Source organism: Osmia lignaria, chromosome 12 (genome assembly GCF_051020975.1).
Source record: "Osmia lignaria lignaria isolate PbOS001 chromosome 12, iyOsmLign1, whole genome shotgun sequence".
Taxonomy (NCBI): domain Eukaryota; kingdom Metazoa; phylum Arthropoda; class Insecta; order Hymenoptera; family Megachilidae; genus Osmia; species Osmia lignaria.
Window position 1 is genome coordinate 3,046,302 of NC_135043.1, and position 15,716 is coordinate 3,062,017.

At 37.5% G+C, this 15,716-nt stretch overlaps 3 protein-coding genes across 4 annotated transcripts; 1 reads left to right on the forward strand and 2 right to left on the reverse strand.

Annotated features, from left to right (window-relative positions):
- Positions 1 to 398: 398 nt before the first annotated feature.
- On the reverse strand, positions 399 to 1,819 carry Prosalpha3 (proteasome alpha3 subunit). Its single transcript, XM_034320971.2, has 3 exons — positions 1,661 to 1,819; positions 692 to 1,319; positions 399 to 609 (listed from the first exon to the last, which is right to left on the reverse strand). The coding sequence occupies exons 1-3, from the start codon at positions 1,661 to 1,663 to the stop codon at positions 467 to 469; spliced, it is 774 nt and encodes a 257-aa protein (XP_034176862.1). The 5' UTR covers positions 1,664 to 1,819; the 3' UTR covers positions 399 to 466.
- A 555-nt stretch (positions 1,820 to 2,374) lies between these two features.
- tst (superkiller complex helicase subunit twister) lies at positions 2,375 to 8,219 on the forward strand. Its single transcript, XM_034320968.2, has 10 exons — positions 2,375 to 3,960; positions 4,022 to 4,331; positions 4,407 to 5,052; positions 5,114 to 5,345; positions 5,415 to 5,668; positions 5,733 to 5,880; positions 5,957 to 6,235; positions 6,301 to 7,211; positions 7,279 to 7,816; positions 7,890 to 8,219. The coding sequence occupies exons 1-10, from the start codon at positions 3,931 to 3,933 to the stop codon at positions 8,217 to 8,219; spliced, it is 3,678 nt and encodes a 1,225-aa protein (XP_034176859.2). The 5' UTR covers positions 2,375 to 3,930.
- Positions 5,693 to 9,878, reverse strand: Sec13 (nuclear pore and COPII coat complex component secretory 13). 2 transcript variants are annotated; one of them, XM_034320969.2, is made up of 4 exons: positions 9,718 to 9,878; positions 9,368 to 9,640; positions 8,910 to 9,294; positions 5,693 to 8,839 (listed from the first exon to the last, which is right to left on the reverse strand). In XM_034320969.2, the coding sequence occupies exons 2-4, from the start codon at positions 9,607 to 9,609 to the stop codon at positions 8,531 to 8,533; spliced, it is 936 nt and encodes a 311-aa protein (XP_034176860.1). In that variant the 5' UTR covers positions 9,610 to 9,640; positions 9,718 to 9,878; the 3' UTR covers positions 5,693 to 8,530. The 2 variants fall into 2 exon arrangements, with proteins under 2 accessions (XP_034176860.1, XP_076547322.1); XM_076691207.1 differs by having other exon boundaries at positions 9,368 to 9,877.
- Between the last annotated feature and the right edge of the window lie 5,838 nt (positions 9,879 to 15,716).

The following is a 15,716-nucleotide window of genomic DNA, read 5'->3' on the forward strand; positions in this document are numbered from 1 at the left end:
TTCATAAGTGTTGAAAGAAATTTGTCATTAACACAATAATGAAAATCAATTTATTTAATGAATTCTATTAAATATAAATCATTCCTTTTTACTTTCTTTTTATAAATTTTTTTTGTAAAAATCATGTAAGACAATAATTAAGATACCTATATATATATTTATATACTCTTTGTTATTAATTCCTATATATATGGCTCCTATATCTTTATAAATCAATATTTTCAAATTTTAATATAGGGACAATGATTTAAGTAAGAATGTTAGATTAATATATTAAATACAAATTTTAAAGAGAATGCATTTATGGAAGTACATAGAACATTGGATTTATCATTTTCCTATTTATCTCTTATTATTTTTTTAACACTCAATGGATTGTGCAAACAAAACCAGCTTAATATTCAGGACAATATTTTTATAAACAATAATATAAGGATAAAAATAAAATACATGTGTATTTTTTCTTCTACAATTTTTGTTTCTCTTTCTTGGCTTGTTCAGCAAGTGCTTCTATACGATCGTGTTCTGCAATTAAAGCATCAACCTCATTTACAGGAAGAATCCTAGTCACAGTTTTGCCGTTTTCTCTAGTCAATGTGACTATTTCCACTGAAATAAATAAATAGATAATTAAAAAATTATGTAGCCATAGAATTTGATGTTCCAAAAGCATTGTATCAAAAATATTTACCTTTATCTCCTGATAATTTATTCAAATCTAAGGTCTTTGATAGTACCTTTATGGCTAATGCTTTAGCATCTGCTAGTGTTATGTTATTATTATCATATTCTTGCTTTAATGAAGACACTGCAGCTGCGGAATTATGTCCAATACAAGTTGCTTTCCATCCTCCATAATTTCCACTTGGATCTGATTGATACAATTGATATCCATAATGTTTATCCCATCCCATGTATAAAATTGAAACACCAAAAGGTCTTTTTCCACCATACTGTGTATATGCTTGTTTTACATCACAGAGCCAAGAAACAAGTTGTTCGCAAGGAATTGGTTCTCCATATTGTAATAAATAACGTTGTGCAATTAGACGTAATTCATTTGTTAATACATTAGCATCAGAAGTGATACCAGCCACACAACACACAATATCGTTATTAAGTTTGTAAATTTTTTCAGAATAGTGTAGTTCATCTAAAAGTTTATTTGTATTGCGTCTTTCAGCTACCAGCAGTACACCATCAGTGGCTAAAATACCAACACAGGTACCTGCATGGCTTATAGCTTCCATAGCATATTCTACTTGGTAAAGACGACCCTCTGGAGAAAAGATTGTTGTACGTGTATCATATCTACGTGCCTGTAAGTAATAATATTAATTAAATGTATTTCATATTTAAGTACTGAAGCTTTTTACATTTAAAAATTTTGTTATAGTATTTTCATGACACAGGATTTCTTTTTCATTTATGTTTGGTAATTTTTATTCTTTAGTCAGATTGTGTTATATCTAAAATAATTCTACAATTAATGGATATTAAAATTACATCAATTAATTTAAATGTAAACTCAAACTTAATATTATTTAAGAAATCCTTTACGTGCATGACAATGCAATTTAAAGGTAACCTCTTCAATAACCATATTCATAAATAGCACAATAATGAACAATTATATATCAGAATAAAGTTTAATACTTACCATTTTGCAAAATTATGTTTATAACAATTACAGTACTATACAAATAACGTTAATGTATTGATAGTGACAAGTAAGAATACTTTGTATCAGTTGGCTTTTTGAAAACTTCAGAACACACAGACAAAGTTCGTTCTAAAAGCCGGTGAAGTGGTTACAGAGTCTGTTCTGTAAAGTGACTGTTAACACTTAAAAAGTAGATCTGTTTATATATATTTTAATATAATTGTTTATTGCAAATGATACTTCAAATTATAGATAACAGTAATAAACAAAAATATATTGATCAATCTTTTATAAATAATTGGGTTTCTAACATTTTTTTGGCACGGAAGAAGTCTTTATTTTAAATCTTTTTTATTTAAACCATTATGAACATTTGGTTTAAATATTTTAGTAAAACTTTAATGTCTAATGTGAATAGAAAAATATAATATCATGGATTGTGTGGCATTTAATTTTATTATAAATTTTTACATATGTGCTCACATGAAATTGTTAATATAAAAATAAGGTCATAAAATAGTGACCTGAAATCCTCTATGAACTTATAGTCTTTAATAAATTAAATCATAAAAATTAAAAATAAACAAAGAAAAGTTATTGCGCAATTATTTTTTGCGTATAATTATGTTACATACGTTACATTACCTTGACTGATTTTGTATTTCTATGAAATATGACATATAATTCTATTCAGATGATTTATAAGTCATGAAATAATTGTTAATTATTATTGTCCAGTAAGTACTGTCTTTAATACTATTTGCTTTAAATAACATTAATACTGTGACCGCTTCGACCAATCATACGTCAGGACTGAAAGTATGTACAGTAATGCTTCGAAATAAGTAAGTGGCTCGGGACCGAACAGTTGCTTATTTCGAAGCAGGTAGCTATTCGGCTTGACTTTGTTCTCGAAACGGGACGATAGAGAACGCGAGAAATGAGTGAGAGATCCGAGGTAGCGGCAAATCATAAAGTGATCGGCCGAGCAGCGATGTTATTTTTTGGACAAGGATAGAATATAACATGCCCTCTCATTCTCGCACTATGCTTTATTTCGAAGCAAATATACCAGACTGAGAAAGCATTATATATATTCCATCCTTCTTCTACTAACCGATGTCACTGCTCAGTCAAGCGTGAAATTTATTACCCTAAACATCGGCTTCGCGCTTTCATGGACCTCTCACTCGTTTCTCGTACCTCTCACTTTGCGGGCGACTTCAAACAAAAAAGAGGGGATAGCGACTTGCTTATTTCGAAGCAGAGACCACTTGCTTATTTCGAAGCATTACTGTATGTACAACATCAATCATAGTGTCACAGCCGACTCTAGTACTAGCCATGCTGAACAACGTGGCAACACCGCTCACGTGACAATCGGGAGTCCTATTTTCAAAAACAGAGTCCTGTGCTCGGAATTGTAATTAACGTCCTTTTTAATTAAAAGCTGTAGTAATATACACTATTTTGTGTTAATTATGTATAAACAATATATAAACGTTGCAACTATGGCAAATAGAAGTGATGTGGTAGTATAAAATTGTTATAAATGTGATATATATTTTGTGTACTCTCACAGTAGTTTGGTGTTGTGAAGCATGATATTTGAAATATTTACAGTGGTTTCAAGAAAATTTAGGTATGAAGCAAAATGAAACCATCTTTGGATCAAATTGAAACATTTAAGAATTGATAAACGTGTATATAAGTTAATAAAAACCTTGAAACAAGCGAAATGATTGGATCGAAACCAAAGAGGTTATGTGAAGTCCAGAGAGTGTCGGGAGTCTGACGACGTTGATTGGCTGAGAGTCTGGGAGTCCGGGAGGCAGATAGAGTAGGGTAGGTGTTGATATATTCAGACCGGACTCTCGCGGTGTTGCCATTTTTACTTCAGCACGGCTAGTACTAGAGTCGGCTGTGACACTATGATTGATATTGTACATACATACAGACGCTTTTTGGCAGACTGATCCTACTGTTCTTTCCTATACTGTGGTTTGGTCTTGTTCATGTTCACGTTGTATCTGTGTCACTGCTCTTATGTTTACAAACATAACCTCCTGATATAAATATAAAAAATAGGTTATAATTTCGTAAATTGTAAAAATTGGTGGCATTTGAAATATTCTTGACATTAGTGTAACAGACTTAGTTATACTTTAACTAAAGTAATAACAGAGAAAATTGTATAGTATAACGAAATAGTATTCTCTAAGGTACCTTTGATTTTTATTGCTTTGTGCTACACAAAGTTTTATAACATGGAGGAGAGAAACGATAAAAATGAGGAGGTAATTTTCACAAACATATATCATTTATATGTGATAATTTAACAATATGTATGCTTTACAGTTTACATTTGAATTTCCTCCTGTCTGGCCTGATATCAAGACAGAATTAAGAGGATATATTGAATGTCTGGATAACTTACCAATGTATAATTTAGACAATTTGCAGTGTTATTGGCCAAGAAAACCAGACATCTTATCCCTTTTAGATACTGATTTAGCACCACTTGGTACTACGTTAAAATTTGATCGAGATCCTATAACTGGAAAGCTTGGAGAAATGCATGAAGTGGTGTTAGAGTCAGCAGGGAAAACTGCAAGAAATTCAATGTCTATGACTCGTGCACCAGAACCACCTACAGATGATATTCGTGGTATATTTTCATGTTCAAATTTATTAATTAAAATCAATATCTTACAAGTTTAAAACATGTAAATATTTAATGTAGGAAATACCAGCAATATTTTGTTCTGGCCTGGTGGTTTTGATGAACCCCAAATAATTGAAGATTCATCAGTAGAGGAGATTGACTTTGAAAATAATTTGAGAACTTTAGCCAAAGGTTTCAGTGCAGGTGTAGAGTTTAAAAGTGACAATTGCACTCCAAAAGAGGGGTCCATGCAAGAACAGCAAATAGAAGTAGAAAAAAATGAAATTGAAGCTATAGCAGATAAAATTAATTTAATGGCTATTGTAAATGAAGAACGAAATGTGTTTGATTTTTGGTCATCAGAGAAAAAAGAAGCAGAGAAAAAATCCAAGGAACCTCCAAATACTCAGCAATCATCGTTTGATGATATCGCTTTGTTATTAGAGAATATAGACATTCCTGTTCTAAAGATTTCTGAGAAACGCCCGGAAACAACAAAATCGGAATGGGCAGAACAATTGGATGTGTCTGTTCCAATAACTGATTTTGAAAAAAGAATTCCTGAATTGGCCATGAGTTTTCAATACGAATTAGATACCTTTCAGAAACAAGCAATTCTTAAATTAGAGGAAGGTTGTAATGTTTTTGTTGCCGCTCATACGTCAGCCGGGAAAACAACAGTAGCGGAATATGCAATTGCTCTAAGTCAGAAACATATGACAAGGTAAAATGAAACATACGAAACAAGAAATGCCATTACGAATTGAGTTTTCATTTATTTGCAGGGTCATCTATACGTCTCCGATAAAGGCACTTTCGAATCAGAAATACCGAGAATTTAAAAGGAAGTTTGATAGTGTAGGTTTGTTAACGGGAGACCTGCAAATTAATTCAGATGCTTCCTGTCTTATCATGACTACAGAAATTTTAAAATCCATGTTATATGGCGCATCTGAAGTTTTAAGAGACTTAGAATTTGTTATATTTGATGAAGTACATTATATTAATAATGACGAGGTGATTATAAATATAAGACTATCGATTTATTAATTTTACAGTAGGATTTATTGCGTAGCGTTATTTTAGCGTGGTCATGTCTGGGAAGAAAGTGTTATTCTTTTACCAGAAACAGTTACGATAGTAATGTTATCCGCCACTGTACCAAACCCTATAATATTTGCTGACTGGGTCGGTCATACTAAAAAGAAAAAGATGTACGTGATAAGTACTATAAAGAGACCAGTGCCACTTCAGCATTATTTATATACTGGAACTGACGGTAAAACCAAAGACGAAAAGTTTTTGGTGGTGGACGAATGTGGACAATTTTTATTGGATGGGTAATTATTTTGTTTACTACTTGATCACGCTCACATATATTTATTTGTTCATTATACATGTTAGGTGGTACAAAGCAACAAACGCCAAGGATTCAAAAAACCAAAATTCGAAGAATGTTAAAGATGTTAAGAGAAAATCAATGTCACAACAGATGACTCCAAAGCAGGAGCAAGTATTATGGAGTGCTTTTATAAGCCACCTAAGGAGCAATGTACGATTGATGTAGTTGCATTTAGTAATATTTCATCAAAACATATGTATATAAATAATTGATGCTCTTTTTACAGAACTTGTTGCCCGTTGTTGTTTTTATGTTATCGAGAAAACGTTGTGACATGAGCGCCTATATATTAAGAAATATTGATCTTACAACCGAGACTGAAAAGCACACTATTAGAACATTTTTTCAAAATAATATTAGACACTTAAAGGGCAGCGACAGAGAGTTGCCGCAAGTACTTATGATGCAAGAATTCTTGCAAAATGGGATTGGTATACATCATAGTGGTATATTACCAATTTTGAAGGAAATAGTAGAAATGCTTTTTCAAAACGGTGTCGTAAAGGTCAGTCTTATATTATTTTTTATTTTTCTCTCTAAGCGTTGACTATTAAAAATGTAATATTGCAGTTACTATTCGCAACAGAAACGTTTGCAATGGGTGTGAACATGCCAGCACGTACCGTAGTCTTTGATTCTATTAAAAAATATGATGGCAATAATTTTCGAATACTTCATCCCACTGAATACATACAAATGGCTGGTCGAGCCGGCCGCAGAGGCCACGATACAGCAGGAATGGTAATCGTTATGTGTCGGATCGCGGTGCCTCACTTCAACGAATTGAAAACTATGATGTGCGGACAAGCACAAAATTTGGAATCGAAATTCAAAGTAACATATTCGATGGTTTTAAATCTAAGAAGACTGAACGAGTCGGTGACGGTTGAAGGAATGATGCGGAGATCGTTTAAGGAATCAGCTGTAACCTTGAAACAGAATATCTATAAGATTGAACTAGAAAAAGTGGAAGAAGAATTATCCAAGTTACCACCTTTGACTGATGTGCAGAAGAAACTTTCTGATTTTTATCAAGTAGCCATTAATTACTTAGAATACCTTAAATATCTGAAACCTTACATATGCGAGACACAGAAGAAAGCAGTAAAAGACTTAGTACCTGGCAGAGTTTTGCTAATATCTTACCAGAGTCATTATAATAAATTAGCTCTCTTATTAAGCACTGTTCAGCATAAAATTGGTAGACAGTACAGAGTATTAGTACTGAAAAATTCGGAAGTGCCAAAGTCTGGAGAAGATAAATCAGAAAAAGAAAGTAATCAGAAGTTTAAGAAGACAGAAAAATGGCATGACATTGTTGCTTTAACAAAAAAAGAAGTATTTGTGCCAGTTGGAGTTCCGTCTGATGAAGTACTAAACATATTCGCTTGGAACATATTAGAAATAACTAATTGTCAAATTAAAATTGATTGCAATCTAGTTATTGCAAACTGGGAAAAGAGACAGTTACCAAGATTTAAGTAAGAAAATATAATTTAATAATTTAGCGTGTAATTTACGATATCATTAAATGTTAATTATTTTCAGAACCGAACCTCCTAGTCAAACATACGAAACAGCGATGCAGGAATTAATGAAATTATCTTTTAACGCTTCACGTGATTCCTCCGTTTTACAACCTTATACAGAGATGAAATTGAAGTACGATATAGATATGAAAATACAACATTTGCTTGATTTAAAGAAGGTTATGTACGATATGAAGTGCACGGAGATTTCAAATTTCGAAGAACAATTTGAAACTGTATTTGAACGCAGCGAATTAGAAAGTCAGAAAAGGAAACTTCAACTTCAACTTAGCGACGAAGGAATGAGCTTATACCCAGAGTATACAAACGCCGTTGCACTTCTCAGAGATTTAGGATATATAAATGAGAATGAAACAGTTGCTTTAAAAGGCCGGGTTGCTCTACAAATGGGAAGCAACGAATTACTAATTACAGAGCTTATTCTTAAGAACGTTTTAACTGTACTCCAACCAGCAGAAATAGCAGCATTATTATCTGCTTTAATATTTCAACAACGAACAGACGCTGAACCAGATCTTACACCTAACTTGCAAAGGGTATAATTTATTTTTATTTCTTGATTTATTTTTCACTAAAAACTGTACTCATTAAAATATATCTTCTATGCAGAGTTGCGAGGTATTGAAAGAAATATATACCGAGTTGGAAACTTTAGAACAACACTATCAGTTGTCAACGTTACAACCACTGAATTTCGGTTTAGTGGAAGTGGTTTACGATTGGGCAAAAGCAAAATCGTTTGCTGATATTATGGAGAAAACAGATGTACAGGAAGGAATTATAGTACGGTGTATTCAACAACTAAGCGAAACACTACGGGATGTTAAAAACGCAGCGGTTACTATAGGCGACCCCGTTTTAAAGGAGAAAATGGAAGAAGCTTGCACGGCCATCAAACGGGATATCGTTTTCGCGGCATCTTTGTATACGCAAGATTAATCTATATATAATAATTTATTTTGATGTATAAATATTTGAACAGTTTAAATTCTGATCTACAAGATATATATATATATTTTTATAATTCATACAGTATTTGTGAAACATACGTTCGGAAATTGTAAATTATCATTTTTCTTTATCGCAAATGTAAAATTTTTAAATTTAGTTTTATTTTGTAAAGTGTATTCCTTTGTGTTTAGATGTTACGATAAGAGTACAAATCAGTGGAATAAAATTGTTATTTAATATGAAACAAGATCTTCAATGTACAATACTTATTTTAAAAAATATCTTACATTTTTCTGCTCCTATAACGCACGTTGATCTGTGTTGTTCAGATTTCCTTGACCTTTATTTGTCTCAGAAATGCATATCCATTGTCCCTCGGTGTTTTCGCGCCAGAGAGACACTTTATTATCTCCGCCGCTAACTGCTAAGATACCTCCAGTTAAAGACCAGCTGACATTCCAGATTACATCATCAAAGACATTCAGGATGGTGGGTGTCCAGCTGGTGTAATCATTTGAAGTCCATACAATCACTCTACGATCTTGTGAACAAGAAGCTAAGGCAGCTTTAGATGGGCCAACTGCAGGTGCCCATGCCACATCTCTTACCTATATTTCAATACTTATGTTAATAGATGATTTATTACATTGTTTGTAAATTTAGAAAATAAAATCTTACCCAGTCGCTATGTGCCTCAAGTTTATCTTCTTCGATCCACCTATCACCTTCTTCCTTCCAAATTTTAACTAAGTTATCGCAACCTCCTGTTGCTAATCTTTTCACTGGACCATTTCTCTGTGTTCCGCTAGCATCAAAACTAGGTTCAATAGCAGGACACCAGCTTACAGCATTGCATCCAATGGTATGGGCATTTGTGATTTTCTGTGTTTCCCATGTGTCTCCATTATTGGTAAGAATAGACACTGAACCATCAGAACTACCGCAAGCCAGAATCAGGCCAAATTCATGTGGAGCCCAAGCAACTGAGTTGACAGAAGAATCGTGACCAGTATGTTCGTAGATCTTAGTCCACTCTCCTAGTTCCTTCCAAATGATTACCTTTCTATTACAAGAAGTAATGTGTGAAGAATGTATAAAAAAACATATTACTGGAGTTCATTGAATGTCTAACATACCGATCGTAACTGCAAGATGCTAAGAGATTTCCAAACTTAGGATGTGCCCAAGCAACCTGCCACACAGGTCCGATGTGTCCTTTAAGATCGGCTACCAAACTTTGCGATCCGTTCTTTAGATCAAAAATTTTTACAGAATTGTCACTGGAACAAGTTGCTAACCTCAAACCATAGTAATCCATTTCCGCATCATGAATCATGTCTTCATGACCGGTATCGACGGTATTCAGGACAGACACCATTTTTGCAACAACTTTTATTTACAACTCTATGCTGTGAACAGTTAAATCTTTATAAATTAAGTACAAAAATATTGAAGTGGTTATATTGTTCCAGTGTCTGTCACTTACGTGGAACAGTAAGTAATTTGTGCCTCGAAAACGAGCGCCATCTGCTTTATCTTAATATAAAAATGTGAAACACTTCGCACTACTGCTGTTAGACGCGTTGACGGCACTGATATATAGTTGACGGTAACAGAAGATTGCTTCGATACCAAGGATTGTATGTACCCCTTTGCTTACAGCCTTCAGCCATTGCCATTGCCATTGCCACAGACTGAGCATTGCCATATCTCATTGTTAGTTTATATTAACTTTCGAGTACCTGATCAACTTTATGAGTACAGTAAAACCTCGTTTATCCGAAGTAATGTGGGGAGGAGGTCCCTCGGATAAGCAAAAACTCGGATAACACGGAAGAAATAAAAAATTCGAAAATTTTAATTGTTTTTTATGTATTTGAAATGATAGAATGAAATTTAATCACAAAAGATCGCAAAATACTACGCGCGTACAGCATAGGCATAGCGGTTTCATCCGTTTTATCCGAATTTTTCTGTATTATCCGAGCATACACTTCCGTTGTCTTGGATAACACGGAGGCTCGGCTGATCGAAGGCCGCATAAACGAGGTTTTACTGTATATTATATTATTATATAGGGGGAGTTAGGGGACATTGATACAGTCATTATATCTCCGCATGGAAAATATCTAAGGTTATTTATTCATGCATAAATGAATTATAATACTGTATAATATATGAGATAAAGTATGATATAATATATATATTTATATTGTTTTTACTGTGTATAATAAAAAGAAAATATATTCTTACTAAAAACATTACTTAAATACTAAAATCTTAATACTAAATTACTTAAATTACTAAAAATTATTTATAACTACTTCTTAGCAATACTATTATTATTATTATTATTACTGCTAGGTCACCGGGCACTCAGTCCTCTAGGGACCATTGTGCCCGAGCCCTTGTGGGCAGTTCTTATCGTTAGTATTGTGGTAGATTGTGAAGGCCGGCCTCCTTAACAAAGCCCAGAAGCCTGCCCACTTCAATGTCCTACACATGAGCGCCGTCAAGGGCCGGGACCCCGAAGCTTGAGCGCCTTTGAGCCTCCAGTCCTTTACAACGCCATATCAAGTAGAGAGGGGTCTCATCCTCCTCTCCACATCTCGGGCACCCAGGTTCACGTTCGGTACCTAGGTGCATCAGGTGTTTCCTCGTGTACCAGTGCCCAGTAATAAGCCCTACGAGTAGACGCAGTTGATTCCTGCAGCTCAAAGTCTTGCCTAGCCGTGTCGATGGCCCTTTAAACATGGCCTTAGTGTGTCTCATACCTTGGGTGCGGTTCCAGGTCTGGTGGGTCTGGGTTCTCGTCCACGCCTTCACTATTTCCTTTACCGCCCCCCTGGCGACACCTATGCGATATGTTGAGTCTGGGCTGGGCCGTCTGGCTCCTTCCCTTGCCAACATATTCGTCGTCTCATTTCCTGGGATACATGCGTGTCCAGGTACCCAGATCAAGTTGACGCGGTTGTTGTTTCCAGCTAACCGTTCCAATGTGTCAGTGCAGTCTTGTACCAGCCTGAATCGCACTATCGTGGTTCGTAGGGATCCAAGCGCAGCCTTACTGTCACTGCAGATGTGTTTATCCCTGTAGCCCCATTCCAAGTTTAACTTGGCACAGGCCCATATGAGAAACACTTCCGCCTGAAGAATGGATACATGTGGGTCCAGGGACAGCGATATTTCCGCTCTGGGTCTCTCCCCCCAGATTCCTGCTCTGGTTCCCGAATTGGTTTTAGAGTCGTCTGTAAACCAGATCAGCCCTCCTGGAGTAAGGAGTTCCTCCCGGTTTGCTTCTCACGCTTCTTTGCACGTGATTCTTTGCACGTATGGCCCGTTGCCGCCCCCTTCCATTTGCCTGCTAAGAATAGTCTTACGGCTGTGCTTCTGGCCCCTGCTTCTACCACAATGTGTGGTGGTGCCAGGTCCATGAGCGCCCCCATTGCCATAGTCGGCGTGGTGCGAAAGGCACCAGTTATCCCGAGCAATGCTGGGCGATAGATCTTTTCTATGTTCCTCCTGTTGCAGTGTTTCCTCATAGAGGTCCACCATACAACGGAGGTATATGTTGGTTGGGGTACCAAGATTGCGGTGTAAATCCACCTGACCATTCTTGGTTTTAAGCCCCACGTCGCTCCAAACATCCTTCTGCAGGCCCAGTAGGTTGCAATTTTGTGCCTGCTTCTCGATGTGGAGTTTCCAGTTTAGCTTCGTAATTTCGCTGAGGTGGATATACTGATCTCCACCCCGAACAATGAGGGAGCCTTGAAATCAAAGCACCTTTTCCTCGAGAACAGTACCATCTCCGCCTTGGTAGTGTTTACCTTAAGGTTGTGTGATAGACACCATTCTTGCACGAGTGTGAGTTCTTGCAGTCTCCTCGCTATGTAGTGCGGGTGTCTGCTTCTGACCGATATACAGATGTCATCCGCATACTCCTGCACCAGAAAACCTTCCTCGCTGAGCCTACGGAGCAGCCTGTCTACCACAAGGGTCCACAGCAGGATAGACAGGACTCCCCCCTGCGGGCATCCCCTTGCGATGCGTGCCCTCAACGAAGACCCGTTGGAGGAGGTTATTATGGTCCTGGTTCGTAACATGTTGTCGATCCAGGTAATCAGACTGCCGTCAATTCCAAAGCTGCTCGCTGCTTCATTCATCACATTGAAGGACGTGCTGTCAAACGCCCCTTCTATGTCTATGAATACACTCACGACGGACTCTCCCTGAGATAGGGCCTCCTCAATCTCCCTTACAAGGTGATGGAGCGCCGTCTCCACGGATTTGCCCGACTGATATGCATGCTGTGAAGCATGTATTGGTCTCCTTGCCAGTGCCTTTCCCAACCTTTCTAGCGTTTTTAACAGAAAGGATGTTAGGCTGATTGGCCTATAAGATTTCGCCGTGTCGTAGCCACTTCTGCCTGGCTTAGGTAAAAAGACCACCCTGGCTACTCTCCATTGTTGTGGTACATAACCCATTGCTAGGCATGCTCTGTATACCTTGCACAGCTGCCTGAATAGGTCCTCTTTGGCTTCCTGAAGAAGAGCCGGGAAGATCCCGTCCACACCCGAGCTTTTGTACCTGCTGAATGAGTTAATAGTCCATCTTAACCTGTCCATCGTGACCAGCTTGGAGGCCAATTCCCAGTCCCGTACGCTGTTCCTGGGAGGTACCTGTTCCTGGGAGGTACCTGTTCCTGGGAGGTACCTGTTCCTCCTGGAACTGTTCTTCCGGTACCAGCTCCGAGCCTAGGAAGTGCGACACCATAAGGTGCCTCAACGTCTGCGGAGGGTCTGCTGTGACGCCTCCATTTGGAAGTTTAAATCCTTCCGGATTTTGTGGGGGCCCGGATACAAATACCTTCCGAAACCTAGCTACCAACGGAAGGGCCTCGGTCTCTTGGCAGAAGTTCTTCCAGGTCTTCCTTTTTGATGCTCTGATCAGTTTTTTGTAAGTCTTCTGAGCCTCTTTGTATAAGTCCCAAGTTGCTTCAGTGTTCGCCTTCATGGCCTTGTTGAGTAGCTTCCGAACCCTGGCTCTGAGCTTGTTCAGCTCGTTATTCCACCAAGGAACTCTTCTGCTCCCTCCCCTTTGTTTTGTTGGACAGGACCTTTCGTAGGATCTGATGATCGCGGTCTGCAGTCTTGCGACCTCGATCTCGACTCCTTCCGCGGTCTTCGGTCTCACACAGTGCCCCCTGAGCTCCTCCTTCAGGCTCTCACGATATTGAGGCCAACAGGTGGCCCTGGGGTTCCTGTATGTTTCCGAAGCCCTTAGGTCTGACTCTGTCATTAACTTGAACGTGATTAGCCTGTGGTCAGAGAGCGTAGCCTCATCATCCACTTGCCAGTCTTGTATAGCTTGGGCCACCTTGCTGGAGCCCAGCGTAATATCGAGTACCTCCTGACGCCTGGAGGTAACAAAAGTTGGACTGGAGCCTCTGTTTAGAGTCTCCAGGTTCGTGGTTGAAAGGTATTCTAGTAGCCTCTCTTATTAATATTGCTGCTGCCCCAGACGATATGGTGCTCGTTTGCGTCGCACCCAATCAATAGCTGCAGCCCTTTGACCTTGCAGTAGTCTACCAGCTCTCTGAGTTCCCTCGTAGGCGGGGGTTCCTCAGAGTCGTAGGGCAGGTAAGTTGAGCAAACCACCAGATTCGCCCCGCTACCTCCGGCTGGCAGTAGGACTGCTGCTTGGTCTCTTATACAGAATTCTGTCAGTTTCGTTGCCCCGAGTCCTCATTTCACGAAGACGCATGCCCTGGGACCGTTCTCCAAGTCCCCATGGAAGATGGAGCCTTGTTTCCGATTTAGCCCATCTACTTGCCCTTGGAATATCCATGGTTCTTGTATTAGGGCTATATCTGTGTACTTGTATTTGTCTGTGTGCTGTGCTGCAAGGCGCCAACGGAGCTAGAAACACTATTACTATTTTATATTTAAGTTATAAATTCAAGTATTTTGTAAGTTATCATGAATACAATGTCTTTACAAAGATTCATAATAATATTTCTTTTATAACCACTGTTTACATTTGGGGATCGTCTATAGCTGCTGGCACTGGTATTACTATAAAATAATTTTTAACAAAAAATACAACCGACTTCAAAATGCACTAAAAAGTGTAAAATAATTTCTACTTCATTTTTACCACTGCTACTAATAAAACCTATTTAATAGTTAAATAGTATACTAAATACACTTCAACCTTTTCAACTTTCAACTTGTCCCGATTGTCAACCTTTGAGTAGCCAAATATAGGCGAAGCGCGTATATCTGTCTCTTTCCTATACAGGGTGTCTCACGACTACGTCAACAACCGAAGAGGGATGATTGACAAGGTGATTCTAAACAACTTTTTCCTTTGCCAAAATGTTGATTAAGGCTTCGTTTTCGAGTTATTAACAAAAAATACTGGCCAATCAAAGCGCGCCTTCAGCGCGGGCCGAACCGCGAGGGCACGACCACGGCAAAGAGGAGGTATAACAAGAGGCGACACTCCCGGCGGCACCTTTGATGTCGACGATTCGCTGTTCGTTTAAATGGGTTGTATCAACGAGCGGGAAGTTTGAATGAATTGGATGTAATACTTTCTTTTCATAACAATCTTTTATAACTAGAAACCTTTTTGCATCGTCAATTTTTCTGTATATTATTAATCGAAGTATTTACATTAATTTTACATAATTGAAAAGTGAGAAAGTAAGAAATATAATAAAATGATAATATTAGAAAATATATTTGAACATAAATTACACAATTATACAATAGGATGAGGGAAGGTTTCGGATAATATATTTGAAGACATTACAATATTTACAAATCTAATACAATATGAAGTTTTCTATCTTTTTTAACGCAAATTTTAAAATCCCTATTACTATATTTAAGTATATAATAAATTTTTAATCTAATAAATAACTTTAATAAATATTCTAGAGGAAAATTGTTACAAGGATGAATAAAACCAGTTACATTTCTACATAAATGATACATATTTTTACCTACATGGATGCGAAGTAAAATAGAATTCCTGGTTTATGACGGTCTGAAATGCCATAAACTCTTGCTTTTTGGAGCATTCTGACAAAGAAATTTCCACAAAATAGGGTATGTAGGTAAATCCACAGTACAAACTGGTCGCGCGTTCACGGCTGTTCACGGCCGAAAACACAGATTGCCGAATGGACCTTTAAATGGGTTGTATCACTTTGTCTCTCTCTACAAGTAGTTTCTCTCTCAGAATGTCGCCTCTTATTATACCTTCTCTTTGACCACGGCTTGAATGCAGAGCAAACCCAACACTCTCGTGGTTCGGCCCGCGCTAAAGGCGCGCTCTGATTGACCAGTGTTTTTTGTTAATAATTCGAAAACGAAGCCTTAATCAACATTTTGGTAAAGGAAAAGGTTGTTTAGAATCACCTTGTCAATCATCCCTCTTCGATTGTTGACGTAGTCGTGGGACACCCTGTATAACTCT

Bases quoted from the DNA above. Each gene is read 5' to 3' on its own strand.
- Prosalpha3 (XM_034320971.2), bottom strand. The intron at 610-691 runs GTAAATATTTTT...TATTTATTTCAG, and splicing joins TAAATTATCAGGAGATAAAG to TGGAAATAGTCACATTGACT.
- Sec13 (XM_034320969.2), bottom strand. From the start codon at position 9,609: ATGGTGTCTGTCCTGAATACCGTCGATACCGGTCATGAAGACATGATT. The intron at 9,295-9,367 runs GTATGTTAGACA...TTCTTGTAATAG, and splicing joins GCATCTTGCAGTTACGATCG to AAAGGTAATCATTTGGAAGG. The intron at 8,840-8,909 runs GTAAGATTTTAT...ATTGAAATATAG, and splicing joins TTGAGGCACATAGCGACTGG to GTAAGAGATGTGGCATGGGC.
- tst (XM_034320968.2), top strand. From the start codon at position 3,931: ATGGAGGAGAGAAACGATAAAAATGAGGAG. The intron at 3,961-4,021 runs GTAATTTTCACA...TATGCTTTACAG, and splicing joins GAAACGATAAAAATGAGGAG to TTTACATTTGAATTTCCTCC. The intron at 6,236-6,300 runs GTCAGTCTTATA...GTAATATTGCAG, and splicing joins TTCAAAACGGTGTCGTAAAG to TTACTATTCGCAACAGAAAC.